This window comes from Ustilago hordei (genome assembly GCF_900519145.1).
Source record: "Ustilago hordei strain Uho2 genome assembly, contig: UHO2_contig_04, whole genome shotgun sequence".
In the NCBI taxonomy this organism is placed as follows: Eukaryota; Fungi; Basidiomycota; class Ustilaginomycetes; order Ustilaginales; family Ustilaginaceae; genus Ustilago; species Ustilago hordei.
Window position 1 is genome coordinate 1,213,650 of NW_024545261.1, and position 16,129 is coordinate 1,229,778.

The 16,129-nt window shown below is 52.4% G+C and overlaps 4 protein-coding genes across 4 annotated transcripts; 1 reads left to right on the forward strand and 3 right to left on the reverse strand.

Moving 5' to 3' along the window:
* Nucleotides 1–260: 260 nt before the first annotated feature.
* UHO2_02752 (uncharacterized protein) lies at nt 261–1,088 on the reverse strand (the record flags this gene model as incomplete). The annotated part of the gene is made up of 1 exon (XM_041555540.1): nt 261–1,088. The coding sequence occupies one exon, from the start codon at nt 1,086–1,088 to the stop codon at nt 261–263; it is 828 nt and encodes a 275-aa protein (XP_041411474.1).
* A 502-nt stretch (nt 1,089–1,590) lies between these two features.
* UHO2_02753 (putative NADH-ubiquinone oxidoreductase 30.4 kDa subunit, mitochondrial precursor) lies at nt 1,591–2,632 on the forward strand (the record flags this gene model as incomplete). Its single annotated transcript, XM_041555541.1, has 2 exons — nt 1,591–1,870; nt 2,031–2,632. 2 exons carry the CDS (start codon nt 1,591–1,593, stop codon nt 2,630–2,632), a joined length of 882 nt encoding a protein of 293 aa, XP_041411475.1.
* Nucleotides 2,633–2,815: 183 nt separating this feature from the next.
* Nucleotides 2,816–6,094, reverse strand: UHO2_02754 (uncharacterized protein; the record flags this gene model as incomplete). The annotated part of the gene is made up of 1 exon (XM_041555542.1): nt 2,816–6,094. The coding sequence occupies one exon, from the start codon at nt 6,092–6,094 to the stop codon at nt 2,816–2,818; it is 3,279 nt and encodes a 1,092-aa protein (XP_041411476.1).
* Nucleotides 6,095–6,891: 797 nt separating this feature from the next.
* UHO2_02755 (putative MCM3 - subunit of pre-replication complex) lies at nt 6,892–9,621 on the reverse strand (the record flags this gene model as incomplete). Its single annotated transcript, XM_041555543.1, has 1 exon — nt 6,892–9,621. The coding sequence occupies one exon, from the start codon at nt 9,619–9,621 to the stop codon at nt 6,892–6,894; it is 2,730 nt and encodes a 909-aa protein (XP_041411477.1).
* Between the last annotated feature and the right edge of the window lie 6,508 nt (nt 9,622–16,129).

A 16,129-nucleotide genomic window follows, 5' to 3' on the forward strand; every position in this document is an offset into this window, starting at 1 on the left:
CGGAAAAAGCTAACTTCTTCGCACCTTGTTGCTCATTTGGTATACCGCTCTCACTCTACACAGTGCAGCCATGTGAAGCAATGGAGATCACAACCGCTTAGGATGTTCTGAGACAGTGTACATAGATGATTGTGATGCAAGATACAAGTACAATGACCGGCCAAGTGCAAAAGATGCTGGCTGGCATGATTCCAGGTGGAGTTGGGACAGTGAAACGAGATTCGGTAGCCTTCTTGGCATAATGCTCTAACAAGCACCGCTCATTCCAGCTGGCTCAGCTGCATTTCTAGCTTTCGCTTCTTGTTCCGCAAAACATCAATCTCGCTTTGTGTTGTGATATTGGCAACTTCCAACTGCAATCCTCGCGAGATGAGCTCCGTCCACCTCTTCTCCAGTGTCGCCAACTTCGATCCGGCTTCCGTCTGATCCTTCTGTCTTAGCCTGTTGATCTCATTCGTCTCGCCTTTGATTGCGTCCACCTGTTCTGACAGCAACCGAATGTCCTGTTCCTGCTGAAAGTTTGACAACCTCCATGCATTGCTGCCGTACTTTTTCATCAACTCGACGTTCTTGAGTCGGACATCCATGTGACCTAGTTGTGCATGAGCGCTGTCGACTGCTGTTTGCCATGCATCTAGTGGCGCACCGTCGCCGCCTTCAGGTGCTGGTAGAGTGTATCTTTGGCTATCAAGGGTGTGTGACGATGGCTGGCCAGAAGCGACGCGTTCGAGCTCTGCGCGGAGATCGGGTCGCGAGCCGAAAAGCTCGTATGCTGGTGGAAGACGTGATGATGTTGTTGGGTCGATTGGCGCCATGCTCGCTTGTTCTTCTGCTACCAATGCGTCGACTCTAGACCTGAGACCGGGTTGCAGTTCAAGGTCGCGGTCAAAGTAAGGTAGGGCATCTGTCGGGGCGAGCTCGACTGCATGGTACGAAAATGGATCTCTAAAGGGGCCTGATATGGATGCACCTGCATTAGACGCGCCGTTTCCATTGGCCACTGCCTCCGTCGCAGATGTCGATGTCGCTGGGTCAGGCACCTCGGAAGCGGTGGAACCGTTCGAAGCGCGTCCTCGCCCTCGTGCCATCACGTCTTGATCGTGGAGAGGTGTCGGAATGGGAAAGAACCTCGGTTGCACTAGCAAGAGCACCTCGGATACGGCGTTGACAGGTGAAAGCAAGAGTGCTGTTCCTTGTATCTGGGGATCAAGTGAGGGCCTATTGGCGAGAGGATATGCTTCTTCTCCACCATCAACGCTGACCAAGTATAACTTCGAGCATTGACCGTTGTCCGACTTTTTGGCGAAAACGTGGAAAGTGTTAGACTTCGTGTGTGTCGGCCGTTTGCAATTTTCTGAACCAATCAGAAAACTCTCGGAGCCGATCTGGTACGCCAAGGTCACGGTTGCGATCGTCTTTGAGGCAGCAGAGCACTGTACCGTTTGCCTCCAATTTGTCATCCGAACGTCCAAAGCCGCCGCCTTTGAGGTCGATCTTCTTCTCCACCTCGTCGATGCTCACCATCCCCATCTTCACCTAGTTCTCGATCGGCATCCTTTGCGACTCAATACCTCGGTGACTTTCGCCATCATGTCGGCCCGTTCGCTTCCATCCAGCACACTTTTCCGCGCCCTTTCGGCCAGGAACGCCACATCCAGCAGCTTGAGGGCTTCCGCAGCTTCTCTCAACATTCGCGCATTCTCTTCATCTGTCGCCAAGTCCACAGGCCGTCCCGATATCCAGGGAGATGGTAAGGGTGACCGCGTCAATCCTGTCAGTCCTTTCTCCGAACCCGCCGGAATCAACCCAGTAGACAAGTACAAGGACATTGCCGGTCCCTTGCACGACTTTGGCAGCTATATCACTTCTTGTACGTTGACACGACAGACCTCCTACCGTGTTGCGCTTTGATAGCCTTACTAAATCCACTTCTCGCTCTTCTTCTTTCTTTTGAAAACTTCCCCCCCCCCCCCCCACATTACATTAACAATGATCCCCAATCGGACATTCACCATTCGCTCGCCCAACAGGCCTTCCCAAATTCATTCAGCAGTTCAGCGTCGTCAAGGATGAGCTCACACTCTACGTTGCGCCAGACGCCATCATCCCTACATTGACCTTCCTTCGCGACCACACTCAGACTCAGTTCCGCGCATGCATGGACATCAGCGGTGCCGACTACCCTACCCGCTCGCAACGTTTCGAGGTCGTCTACCACCTTCTCTCTGTTCAGTACAACGCACGTATCCGTGTCAAAACCTACGCCGATGAGGTCCACCCCGTTCCTTCCGCCACCTCCGTCTTCCGATCTGCCGATTGGTACGAGCGTGAGATCTGGGACATGTACGGTGTCTTCTTCATCGGTCACCCTGACTTGCGACGTATCTTGACCGATTACGGTTTCGAAGGCCACCCTCTCCGAAAGGATTTCCCTCTCACAGGTTACACAGAGGTTCGATACGACGAGGAGAAGAAGCGTGTTGTTTCGGAGCCATTGCAGCTTACACAGGTATTTAGGAACTTTGAAGCTAACAGCCCATGGGAGCAGGTTGGTGAGGGTGAGAGCTACAAGCCCAACGCGTTCAAGCTCACTCCACCTAAGCCAAAAGAGGACCCCAAGGACAAGAAGTAAGAAGGCATCTCGAAATTCGTCTTATATTATCGCATTCTCGAATATGTTTTGGTTGCAGAACACTCAACTCAACGTCCGACTGACAGGATAATGTCGGAAGAAGCTCACTTCTCGTCTTTGGCAATCCCAGGCTGAACAGGAATAGTGTTCGCAGAGGTGAATGAAAATCAGCATTGCGTAGAATCAGATCGACCTGAGATCAATTCCCAACTTGTTCAGCGCCGACTTTGCCCGCTCCCTGACATCCAATTCAGGATCATTCTGAGCCAAGTCTCGCATCTTCACATCCAGTTCAAACCTTGCCATCCTGGCCTTTGCCTCCGTATGCAGATCCAGATATCCTCCACTTCCAACACCACCATCTGCAGTATCAGCCATAGCCAACGTGCTTGTCGCGCCCGCGCCCTTTGACCTTGCTAGCAGATTGCCGACACATCTAGCCGCGGCAACACGAATGACCTTCCATGGATGGTTGCAGAAGAACACGATCGCATCCATAATGTTCGGCGTCCTCAACAAGGTTCTCCGATGTTCATCTGTGCCTGTTGCTACGTTGACCAACACAAACGCGGCCTGTTCGATGACTGCTGCCCCAGGCTCGCCTGCTTCGCGACCGTCCCAGATACATTTCTCGAGAAGCTGCATGAGTCGAACACCTCCACCCATACCGTCGACCATGAACGTAACGTCGCACTCTTTGGAGGCTGCAGCGTTGCGAAGGATGTTGAGCGCTTGTTCCTTGAACACCATGTCGTAGGTTGGCGAGTCCAAAAGGGTGGTGATGAAGGAGAAGTTGAGCTTGGACATGACGTCACTTTTGAGTGCTGTGTCGGAGTGTGAGAGGAGATTCTTGAGAGCCCACAGAGCATGTAGACGAAGCTGTTGTGAGCCAGAGAGGCTGATGCGTGAAGGACGGCTGGACCGATCCTTGAGATTGCCTGAGGTACCGATGCTGGCGCTGCTGTTGCTAGGCATAGTTGCGGTCGTTGACAGCATGTAGTATCGTTCTTCTTCAGTACTGCGTGAGGTTGGCGGCGCAGCGCCGCCATTGTGGGCAAGCTGAACGAGACTGTCGACACCGCCAAGCTCCTGGATGAGCTTCTTCATTGGGCTGAAGTCCAGGACTAGATTGCAGATCGCAGCAGTGGCCTCGACTTTGACCACCTCTTCTTCATCTGGATCTTGCAACAGCGCCACAAGCTTCGGTGCCACACCTACATCGACGATTGATGTCCTCAGAATCGACAGACTCCGCGAAAGCGCTCGCGTGAGACGACAGGCGGCGACCCTGACTCCCAAAGCTGGGAAGCCGATACTCGACACAACCATAGGCAGCACAGCCGGCTGTACCGAATCGATCAGCTTCCGTCTAGGCTCGTCATGCTGGAACGTCAAAGCTGCGAGCGCTGTCAGACACGCTTCTCTCAGCCTGATAGCCGACTCGTCCACCGTTGGCGGCACGAGACCCACCGTGGCATCTGTTCGCGGCGTCTTGACTGCGATGTTGGCCAAGAAAGTTGTTGCAGCACTGGCTCGGTCTGTCTTCGCACCACCCGGAGGCTGGGTGCATCGCATGCATGCTCGATCCAGAAGCTGCGCTAGCTTCGACAAAGCATTGTAGCTTTCAGTCGCCAGGTTCTGCAATGTGACGTTGTCAGCGACAAGCCGTGCAATGGCGAACGCCGCTTGAATCTGTATCTCGACCTGACTAGTCGTCTGAAGCTGGGATGCGGGAGCGGCTGCGCTATGTTGTATGAGTCCGGAGGGGATATGATCGAGCAGCTCCATGAGCACTTCGAGTACGCACTGGTTGGTCTTTGCGGTGAAAGGGTAGACTTTGATGATGTTGGCAAGGCAGCAGAATGCAGCAAGTCTAACGTTGGCGCTACTCGTTTGTCGGAGATTGAGCAGTACCGAAGTTGGAATCACACCGGACGCAGACGTACATCGGAACAGCCGTAATGACGCCTCTGGCTGATCTCGCGTGATCTCTGCAAGGCAATACAGCGCTGCTTCTTGAGTTTTGGCAAATCCGCATTCTGCAGTTGCGACCAGCACGCTGAGGATAGAGGCCGGGTCAGAGACGGTGAGATCGTATTCTTCACGCAGATTCTCGCTGCCGTCTTCGTCCCATGGCGGAAGAGGAGATGCGTCGAAGATTCCAGCATTGTCGGCGTCCTTCATGCGCGAACGTGAACGTGAGCCTTTGCGAATAATTTCAGCTTGCACCTGCGAAGATGCGCGGCGGCGTGATACTGCCTCGCTGCGACCTCGTGATGCCAACTCACCAACCAATCCGGGTGCGAAAGGACTATCAGCGACATTGAAAGCCAAGATCCGTTGACGTCGTTCGGAAATCTGCTCTGATAGTGATTCAGAGATTCCAGTGTCTGGATTTGTGCTGTATCCGGGAATGAACATGGTACTGGACAGAATGGCGCAGATCATCTCGATCACGCTGAGGATCTTGGTCTTGACAGTCATTGGTAGCGCCTCGACATCGATAGCTGCCTGTGTTGATGAGGCTGCTGCGGCAGACGTTTGACTTGAAGGCCGGCCGTGCGTCGCTGCTTCAGGCTTTCGAGCTGTAGCAGATGTCTTGGACGGATGAGCAGAGGTCGAGCGTGCCGTGGAACCTTGCTGTTGGGGTATTGAGCACATGAACAGAGGCCCAAGCAGGAGCGGCAGACTCGATGGATCGTACACCTGAGCGAGGAAGACTCTTGACAGACGTCGAAGTTCTCTCTGCTGCTGCACCTCGGACTCGAGCTCCTCCTGCTTGACCTTGGCTCGCAGATTGTCGTGGCTGGCGCTGCTCATGAGGATGTCCTGGATGGGTAATGTTCGACCTGAGAAAGAGTCGCGGCTGCTCTTGCCGAATATCTTGGAAGCAGCAGCATTCGAACCAAGACGAGCGATGGAGATTCCGGAGCTGGCTGCTTTTGTGCCCCAACTGGAACCAATGCCCCATCGAGGGCTTGCTGAAAGTTGGTCTGCGACAGACAGAAGAATGGATCGCAATCCTCTCAGCACCGACTCTAGCAGCCTGAGCGCGTCGAAGGAATCCGGTCGTTGATCGAGGACGTGTCGCTTCGTTCGGATCAGCTCTTGGCTCAGATTGCGCAGGCAGCAGAGGAGAGCATCATGGGTGCCGGAGCGCATCAGCTGAAGCAAAGTGGACTGCGCTGGGGTATTGGCGAGTGAAGCAACGATGGTAGCAGAAAGGCTGACTAGATCAGAGGCGTAGACTGTCGAGTCGAGATCGATCTGTAAAAGCTGGACGAGCTGTTCGATGACACCGGTATGAACAAGATTCGACTTTTTGGTTCTGGAGCCGATAACCGAGTTGCGGATGGCTTTGAGCTGAGAAATGGTCTGCTCTGGATCATCGAGATTCAAGAGAGCCGATGTAGTTCGTGAGAGGGCAGCACCTCCCAGCATGGAAGGCAGAGCCATCGTCATGGCTGCAAGTCGCTGTGAGTGTCGATTGACCGCGAAGCGAATGTGAGTATCGACGAGATGGTGTCCCTGATCCGCCGTAAGCCTTGACTTGATGCACGAGGAGCCACACTTTGCATGGGTCGCAGGCTAGAGGTACTGAAGCTGGACGGTTGATTGGATGTAGAAGGGAACATACAGTCAAGGTCGCGAGCTCTGTGAGATTATGGGCGGGGCTCGAGTGTTCAATGCTTTCCGCCTGTCAAGGTCCCCGCATCCTCTCTCTTCTGTCTTTCCTCGCCTCTGATGGACGCGATCCCGCACTTTAGCAGTGAGACTTGCACTGGACTCAGAAGTGCGATTTCAACTGCCGATCTGCGCAGCTTTTGTGTGTCTCGCTGCTTAATTCCAATGTGGAGCAAAAGCAAGCCAACACGGCAAACGCTTTCGACGCGTTCCGCTGTGTTCCTCCCACATGACTTGGAAGCAAAGAAAGAAGCCTTGTTCTCGCATCCTCCCCATCAAGGGTGGTGTTTATTGTTACAAGCGACCATCATCTATGTCACCACGTCCTGTACAGCGTCACTATTTTCGCTGCGTGGTTCAAGCATGCAAAAGAGTCGTTTGGAACATCGTTTGATTGTAGAGCCAAGGCACCGAGAGACTAGAGTACAGCGTGAAGAAAACATGAGACCACAAAGCAGATCTGAGGAAGCCGGTAATAGAGAAACACGAGGAATGCGAGGGATAATCAAAGAGGAGAGCAAAGGTGACAACGAGATAGCTGACGCCGAGCGTCGAGGGTATAGGTTAGGATTGCATCAGAGCTTGAAGACCATGTCCTCGCTGAACATGATACTGTTCTCCCTGTGCATCTGCTCGAGAACCTGGCGCGCCTCGTTGCTGTCGAACAGCTCTTCGGTGCGACGGCCTTCATTCATGACGGGAAGCAGGTCGTCCAGTGGGATGGCATCCATCTCTGCCAAGCGACCATCAGACGAGAAGAGCAGGTCTGAAAGGGCCTCCTTGAACGCCTCCGTCCTACGTGCCGAGACACCAATCAATGATGAGCTCGAAGGTTGAACAGGCTGCGAGGGGATGACCGCCTCGACATCCATCGAGCGCATTGCCTCGAGAGCGTCCTCATCGTCAAAGTCCTCTTCGTCCATGCCACCAGGACCAACCATGGCAGGCTTAGGCTTGGGATGCGTCGAGGCAGCAGCCCTTGTGGCGTAGGCGCCGTTGGATCGAGCCGAGCGTTGCGTAGAGACTTGCGCGGCATCATTGTCATCGTCGCTGCTGTGATCGTCCTCGCCGTAGCGCTGACCACCACGACGACCGCCTCGAGCACCGCTGCGCCCACTTCGTCCGCTGCGGTAAGCCGCTTTGGCATCACTGGTGCGGGCAGCCTCATCTCCACTGTCGTCACCATCGTCGTCCTGGTCCTCAGCGTCATCGTCGCTCATGGGGCTGTTGCCCGTTCGGCGTCGCTTGTTGACACCTTTGCGTCCACCGAGTACCTCCTTGAAAAGAGCAAAGCGGAGGATCTCCTCTGCAGCCTCAGCATCGCGTTCCTCGACTTTGCTGCTCAATCGACTCTTGGCGTGCGCAGTAGCGAGACGGATAAGGGTCTCGAGGGTACGCGCGGTGAGAGGCGAAGTACGCTTCTGGTTGCCAGAAAGCTCGTCATTACGAAGGTTTGAGTAGACATTGACGATCCACTCAGCAGCGCCCTTGGTCAAGACAGGATGGATACGCGACTTGGCGTACTGGATATACTTCTTGATAAAAGCAATCGAAAGCACCTCCTTCTTGTCGGTGCTACGGCCGGAGCCCGTGACGCCAGAGTGGAGGAGAGGGTTGTATTTTTCAAAGGGAGAGGTGTCGCCGAGCATAGCAGCACCATCAGCATCGGTCCCCTCGGGGGCACCAACATCGAGAGCCTGATCGAGGTTGTCGACAGCTGGAGTGCCCTCCTCGAGGCCAGGTTGCAGGTAACGGTGCATGCGCAGAACATGCTCCGAAATCATTCGGTCACGCTGCTCGTCAACGTCGTCGGTGACCACAAAGAGCAAATCGAAACGAGAAAGGAGCGAGTCGGGAAGTGCAATGTTCTTGTGAGGGTCCTTGTGAACGTCGTACTGGCCGTAGATGGGGTTGGCGGCTGCGACGACCGAACAACGGGCGTTGAGACTGGTGTGGATACCGGCCTTGGCAATGGTCACCGTCTGCTGTTCCATGACTTCGTGAATGGCGACTCGGTCGACATCGCTCATCTTATCGAACTCGTCAATGCAGATGACACCACGATCAGCCAAGACCATGGCACCTGCCTCGAGACGACGCTCTCCAGTCTCCTTGTCTGTTGTGACAGCAGCAGTGAGACCGACACCACTCGAACCTCGACCGGTAGTAGCAATGGCAAGTGGGGCCGTGTTGAGAACGAATCGAAGCATCTGCGACTTGGCAGTGGAAGGGTCACCAACCATGAGGATGTTGATGTCACCACGAATGTGAGTGCCGTTAGGCAAGTTCTTCTCTTCACCACTGAGTAAAAGTAGGAGCACGGCCTTCTTGATGTACTCGTGACCGTAGATGGAGGGTGCTAGGGACTGCGAGAGCAAGTTAAAGACATTCTTGCGTTTGGCGATCTTGTTAATGTTTCGGATGTCAGTGTCGGTGATGTGCGCCTGAGCAATGCCTCCGCCGGCTTTTGAGGAGAGAAGGTTGAGGTTGTTACCAATCATGAGTGTGCGGAAAGTAGAAGAAGAGCTCTGGCCGGTGCGATTGCCGAGCGAGCGGTACATGCCGACAAGCTGGATGCGGTCGCCTGGCTTGCAGCGGTCAACCATGTCGTCGTCCATAACAACGTCGATGCTTCTTGGCAATTGACCTGGAGGTGCGCGCTCGGGCATTTCTTGGATAGAGATCATCTGGTGGTCACGGAAGAGACTGTGGCCGTACTCGGTGGTGAGACGGTTGCCGTTCTCGTCCTCAGTAGGATATACCGTAGATGATGGGGGTAGCGTTCCGTACATGGTGGCATCACGGTACTCGCGCTGGTGAAACTTTGTTGTCGTTTCACAGTAGTGAACGGACTTGAGGATCTTGGGACGAACGAGGGAACAGCGTGTGACGATCCCTTCCAAACTCATCATCTTGCCGAGGTGGACACTGCGAAGTGTACGTGGGTTGACATGGTGGTCTCCGAAACTTCCGCGCAGACCAATGTAGTACTGCTTGTTCTTGGTGTCATCTTTGAGAGGATTGGCTGCCAGCTCGACCGACATGTGCAAGGCAGCATCAAAGGCGGGAAGATACTCGTTGGGCTCGTTTAGTAGGCCCGTAGCGAACTCTCGGTTGTAGGACCGCAAATCATCTATGTTGATGATGAGTCTACGAGCATCCATCCTCAGCATGCGACGAACGGCATCTTGGTATTCGTCCTTGGAGAGGAACTCGGAGAAGACTCGCTGCCTGTCACGGAGGAGGTCGTCCTGAAAGATGGGGACGTCGAGATTGTTGTTGTTGTCGTCGTATGCCTGGCTCATCTTGCTTTCTTCAGATGGGTGGAGTGGAGGGTATCAAGGAAGAGTGGCACTTGGGGCCAGGTTAACGTCGCTCTACTGCGGCAATGGTTCGTGAGAGTGGGCCGTGTTTCGGGTCTAATGGCGAGCGGAGAGAAGCAGCATGTAGATGGTGATGGCGAGTAGAGACAAAGTACGTTGGTAGAAGCTCGCAAGGAATCTGCAGGCTGCGTAGTCTGGGATGAAGCCGAGCACAATCTTCCACACAAGAGGCACAGAAGGACTCCCCGCGCTGACGCTCAGCTTCTCCTCTGCCGCAACACCTCTTTTGGGTCGATTGTTGAACGAGCAGCACAGAGAAAAACACTGAGCACCACACAGCGCGCGCGCCACCTGCCTAAAGAAGACCAAACGCAAGAAAAGCAAGAAGAGCAGCAATTTACGCGAACGCGCAAAGTCGCGTAAAAGTCATTTACGCGTTGACGCGAGGCAAGTTGCAGTTGAAGTAGGTAAAAGCCATACAAAGCGTAGAGTTGGTGAAGGTAGTGCTTACGGCCGAGTAAAAGGCTTGAGCATCTGAGCACAGACCACATGTGTCACAACCTACTCAAGACAAATGCTTTGTTATGCTCCGCAGTCGATGCGGCTCTCTGCCACTCTTCTTTTGTATATAAAGACTCCTTCTCTCTTTCCTCGCTCTCTCTCTCTTACTATCATCATCATAAATCACATGAAACTTCAACTGGCTCCCAATGTGGGGCTCGAACCCACAACATTCATCACATCAAGAGTTCGATGCTCAGCATAATGCCGCCGGCGACAAGAGCAGGGCAAACCAGAAGGGATGAGAGAGATGATGATCAAGTGGCCACAGCTGCAGGCAATGGTCGAGAGGAGGGTTGGCTCACACAGGTAGTTAGAATTCTACAGTTAGCAAACCCAGCACTGACGGTGGAGGAGGCAATAGTACAGGCGATGGGTCTTGTCACCATTAGCAATCAAACCCCACAAGGAGAGATGGAAAAGATCCCCAAGGATGTTTCGAGCTCAATTGCCCATATTAAGAAACTTAGTGATAGCAACTGGCACACCTGGGAGCCTACTTTCATTGACTGTTTGCAATGAGTACACAATGCGAAGGAAATCCTGTACAGCAAGATAGCACTGGGAAGTGAGGGGTATGACAAGGACTTGGACAAGGCTCTTGTAGGTCTTATCCATGCCTCCTGTGACCACAGTCTGGAGAGCCGCATCGATACATACACTGTTAGGGGTGCAGATGAACATGTCCAACTTGGTAGTACACTATACACTAAGCTCAAAAAGGCGCTAACATTGGATGACGCAGTAAAATGAGCGGGCCTGCAGGACTGCATCCACACTGTATGACTGTACAATCGTGATGTTGTCAGGCTGGGCAAGGAACTGGATTCTATCTGGAATGATGCTGTGCAACTTGGGAAACGACTCGACGAGGACCTCAAGAAAGCCACCCTATACTGCTGCACAGCACAAGATTGGTTCTACACCAACTCTGTCGATGCCCTCAAGACAGCCAAACCAGATTGTAAGTACGACGAAGCCTACCACGCGTTAGCAAAGAAGCAACAGGATGGTGAGGTCACTGGCCATATTAGAGGAGCAGCAAGGGTTGCCACAAGCACAGACCAGGCGGAACAAGGACCCAGGGGCAGGTGCGACCCTCGCAACCCCTCAGCCCCTCCTAAGTGCTATGCTTGTGGAGGGCCTAATCACATTGCTCGCAACTGCACAAACACCAACAACAATGCCGCACCGAGTATGGGCAGACCCACCACCAATCCAGCACAGGAAGCAAGTCGGTAGGAACTCAGGTGCACCCTCCTAGCGATCAGTGGAGATAAGCAACCAACATCGGATACCTGGATTGTTGATTTGGGTGCAACACACCACATGGTGAACGATGAAAGAATGCTACTCACCTCGACAAGCAAGGATGGTCAGATCTGTATGGCTGGAAATGAAAGGCTTCAAGTGAAGGCCATAGGAGATGCCTCCCTTTGGGTTGGCGATGTAACCATTCAACTATTGGATGTGCTCTATGTGCTGAAACTTAATTCTAATTTATTATCAGTACAAGGTTTGATCGAGAACGGTGCACAGGTAACTTTCGATGGGTTTGGGACCATCATTAAGCAAAATGACAGCACACAAATACAGTACAAGAGGAACAGAAGAAAAGGGCAGTTCAAAATGCAGGGAAAAGCACTAGCCCTGGAGTTGGAAGAGACACTCGACAATGTCCCAGAGGACAACCAGAACACAGGAAGACACAATGACGTCCCAGAGGACAATAAGAACACAGGAAACCGAGACAACAACTTGAAGGAAGACAAAGATAGCTATCTCTGGCATGAAAGGTTTGGACACCCAGGATGAGATAAGACAAGACAAATCCAGGTGCACTACCTCGGCACTGATGAGAGATTGGATCATGAATCAAAGCACTGCAATGCATGCAGTCAAGGGAAACAGACCCGGGCACGGATGAGCCAATCGGAGTCGAAGAGAGTGGAGGCGCCACTAGAGTTGGTACATGTAGATTTGATGACAGATCTTAAGGGCCATGCCAACTACCACTACGCACTAGTTGCTGTGGACAACTTCTCCTCCCTGATCTATGTGGAACCACTCTGCACTAAGAGTGCTGTACTCCCAGCACTGAGAAGGTGGATCACCAGGATGGAATGAGCAACAGACAGGAAACTCAAAACGCTCCACAGTGACAATGGAGGAGAATGGTGTAGCTCAGGAGCTGAAGACTGGCAAACTCAAGAGGGTTTCAAGTGGCAAAAGAGCATCCCAGGGATCAGTGTCCGGAATGGACGGGCAGAGAGAGCGATCAGATCGGTCCAAGAAAAGATGTGCTCAATGCTCATTGGTCGAGCTTGTCCCAGAGAGCTGTGGCCATATGCAATCACAGCAGCTGCACATGTGGTGAATCTCACCCCATCAGCCACCAAGACCATCCCCCACAAGGCCTTTTATGGAACCACTGCACACAAGCTGGCCCAGCAGCTGTGAGTCTTCGGATGCTTGGCATGGGTCCATGTTCAACGGAAGGACCAGCAGGGCAAGTACAGGGCTAGAGCAAAGCCAGCCATCATGATTGGATATGACGATGAGCACAAAGCATGGAAGTTTTGCAACCTGGACCAGCCTGCATCAATTCAATGGAGCAACTCAGCAACGTTCCATGAGGACAAAGGATGGAGTGATCGCCAACAGGAGGTAGTCCGGCCCATGATGACTGCAGAGGTCGAGGAGGAGGGTGTCATGCCAGCTGCAGTGGAGGATCTCCTACCAGCTATAGACGACACAGTAGGTGCCACCAATACAGCAGTACTGAACCTGGACCCAACGCTTGGGGAAGCAATGAATGGTGAGGATGCCCAACTCTGGAAGGAGGCCATACCAAAAGAACTGGAAGGACTTGAGGCAATGGGGACTTGGGAGGTGGTGAATCACCCACCAGGAGCACCACTTGTGGACTCTAAGGTCATGCTACAACTAAAGCTTGATGCTGATGGTGTGCCCATAAAGCACAAGGCATGACTGGTGGCTAGGGGCTTCACACAGAGAGAGGGAATCGACTACCAGGAAACCTTCTCCACAGTAGCACCCCTTGGAGCAATCAGAGCTATCCTAGCACTAGCAGTACAGAACGACTGGGAGGTGCATGCACTGGATATCACAATGGCTTACCTAAACTCTAGACTAAAAGAAGCAATCTATATGAAACCACCAGAGGGATCAGGAGTAGCACCCAGACAGGTATACAAAGTGGTCAAGGGCCTGTATGGCCTAAAGCAGTCTGGGCGAGAATGGAACCAGGAGTTTGACAGGTCTTTAAGACGTATGGGGTTCTTCCAGGTGGAGTGTGCTCCCTGCATCTACACCAAGGGACAGGGTGAAGATATGGCCATTGTGGTCATCTACGTCGATGATACATTAGTCATAGCACCACAGCTGGAAACAGTCCTAAAGGTTAAAAAGCAGATCGGTCAGAGATGGAAGATGGAAGATAGTGGCGAGGTCTCTCACTTCCTCAGCATCAAAATCAGTCAAAACTGTACAATGTGCACCATGACGATTGGTCAGTCAGGGTACATTGACCAAGTGCTAGCTAAGCACCTGGACAAATGCACCAAGCCAACTATGGTTCCAATGCAGAGTATACCAGAGGGAACCCTTGTCACAAGTGCAGCACAACAGAAGGAGTATCCGGTGATTGTTGGCAAGCTGCTCTGGGTTGCCAACAGCACCCAGCCCAACCTTAGCCTCACTGTAAGTGTCCTCGCTAGACACATGTGTGAACCATCTCAAGAACATTATCAGGCAGCACAATGGGTCTTATGCTACCTCGAAGGCACAAAGAATGTTGGATTAGTTTATAGGGGAAATATGTCACAAGAGCCGCTGATTGTGCATAGCGATGCAAACTGGGCAAGCAATGCCACCATTCAGAGAAGGAGTACATCGGGGTCAGTGGCATTAGTGTATGGGAACCCAGTAGCCTGGAAGTCAGCAACACAGAAATGCATATCACTGTCTGCCATCGAGGTGAAGTTCATTGCAGCCATGGAAGCAACACGTGAGGTGCTCTTCCTCAAGCAGCTGCTATGCTCAATTGGCATTGCCACAGGCACCAAAACAGTCTACTCAGACAACACTGGTTGCATACAGGTTAGTAAAGACCCAGCACAGCACTGGAAGCTCAAGCACATCGACACCAAGTATCACTTTGTCCATAACAACATTCAAGAGGGAAGGGTGCAAATCAAGTATGTGGACACCACAAGGAATTTGGCAGATGTACTCACCAAGCCAATCGGGAGACAAGCAATGCAGCAAGCAAGATCTGGGCTGCACCTGCAAACACCGGCAGCGGCATATGAAATGGAGTCCCCGAGCTATGCGATGATGTTAAAGAATGGAGGATATACCTTGAAACAACAGCATAATGAACAGGGTACACATGCTGTTGAGGGGGGGAGTTGAAGTAGGTAAAAGCCATACAAAGCATAGAGATGGTGAAGGTAGTGCTTACAGCCAAGTAAAAGGCTTGAGCATCTGAGCACAGACCACATGTGTCACAACCTACTCAAGACAAATGCTTTGTTATGCTCCGCAGTCGATGCGGCTCTCTGCCGCTCTTCTTTTGTATATAAAGACTCCTTCTCTCTTTCCTCGCTCTCTCTCTCTCTTACTATCATCATCATAAATCACACGAAACTTCAACTGTTGCAACCTTTCGAAGACGCGATTCAACTTAGAATTGCTGCTAGAGACACGCAATGTAACACCTTGCAAAAATTGCAACTTTTTCTTTCATCAAAAGGCGAGAGCCGCTGATGGAGATGAGACTTGGATCGCTTCAGCCTGCATTGGCTCACATCAACATGGGTCTGTTGAGTTTAGGTCCCGATACTGGCGATCGGGAAGAGTCTAAGTACGATGTCACTGCTGCGAAAAGACAGAAACATATATACTCAATTGACTGAAGGAATGTGGCGAGAGCCTAGTGCTCTCTGTGAGGTATATATACATGTGAGCGGCACATGCCGGATCTGGGAGTTGCCATATCTAATGATCCAGCCTGACAACGAGTGGGGACTTGGTTGTTCCCGATTTCCAGTGAAATCGGTTTGTCCTCGATCTTCGATCAGATCGGTCCTCTGACCGGATCGGCTCTCCCTGATCTCCGATTGGATCGGCTCAGCGTCACTCTTTAACATCTCACTGGATCGTAATCTTCAACAGGGTCATGTCGAGGCCATCTCAGCGGTCCCAAGGTAGCGTGTATCTTTTGAAGGCCAAGGCGGTGTTCCTTGACAAGCGTGTGCAAAAGACCATCGTTACTTGAGCTGAGGATGGAAGCTCGGGAGCGCCACTAATCTGTTCCAAAGATGTTGGATGGCTAGGGGTGTCGAGCTGGTGACAGATACACAGCGGCTCCTGTTGGCCGACCAAGAGTTTGTGACGTGCAATGTTAGACGCCTCGGGTAACGGATGCGAGCACGACATTCCGAGAGCCTCGGAAGGGAAGAAGACCCACCAAGAGCGATGTATGGTTGAGTCCCGGTGTCGATATCAAAGTCGTGAGTCCTCGATGTACCTGACGGTCTACAGATGAAGTGTCTGAACTAGTCTCACCTTGATCAGTAAGCGAGGTCAAACCTCCTTGTATCCGCCCCGGGTTCCGGTCTCTTTCAGCTTCTTCCCGCTAGGCATGTCTCTGAGCTTGCGATGAGTTGAGACGCATTGTGTACTCTAGCTTCTATCTCTGAGAATCTAGCCGAAGACACTAAGTAAAGTCGGTGATGTTGCGATCGAGACGATGCGGAGGGAAGGTTCAATTGACCTCGTTGTCCGAGCATGTTAGTTTCCTTTGTTTGCTTGTCTCCTTCTGCACGCGGGAAGAAGAGAAGAAACGTGTGGGCGCTTCTTGCAGGTTCGAAACGCTTGCGGAGATTGCCAACCTTGCATTATT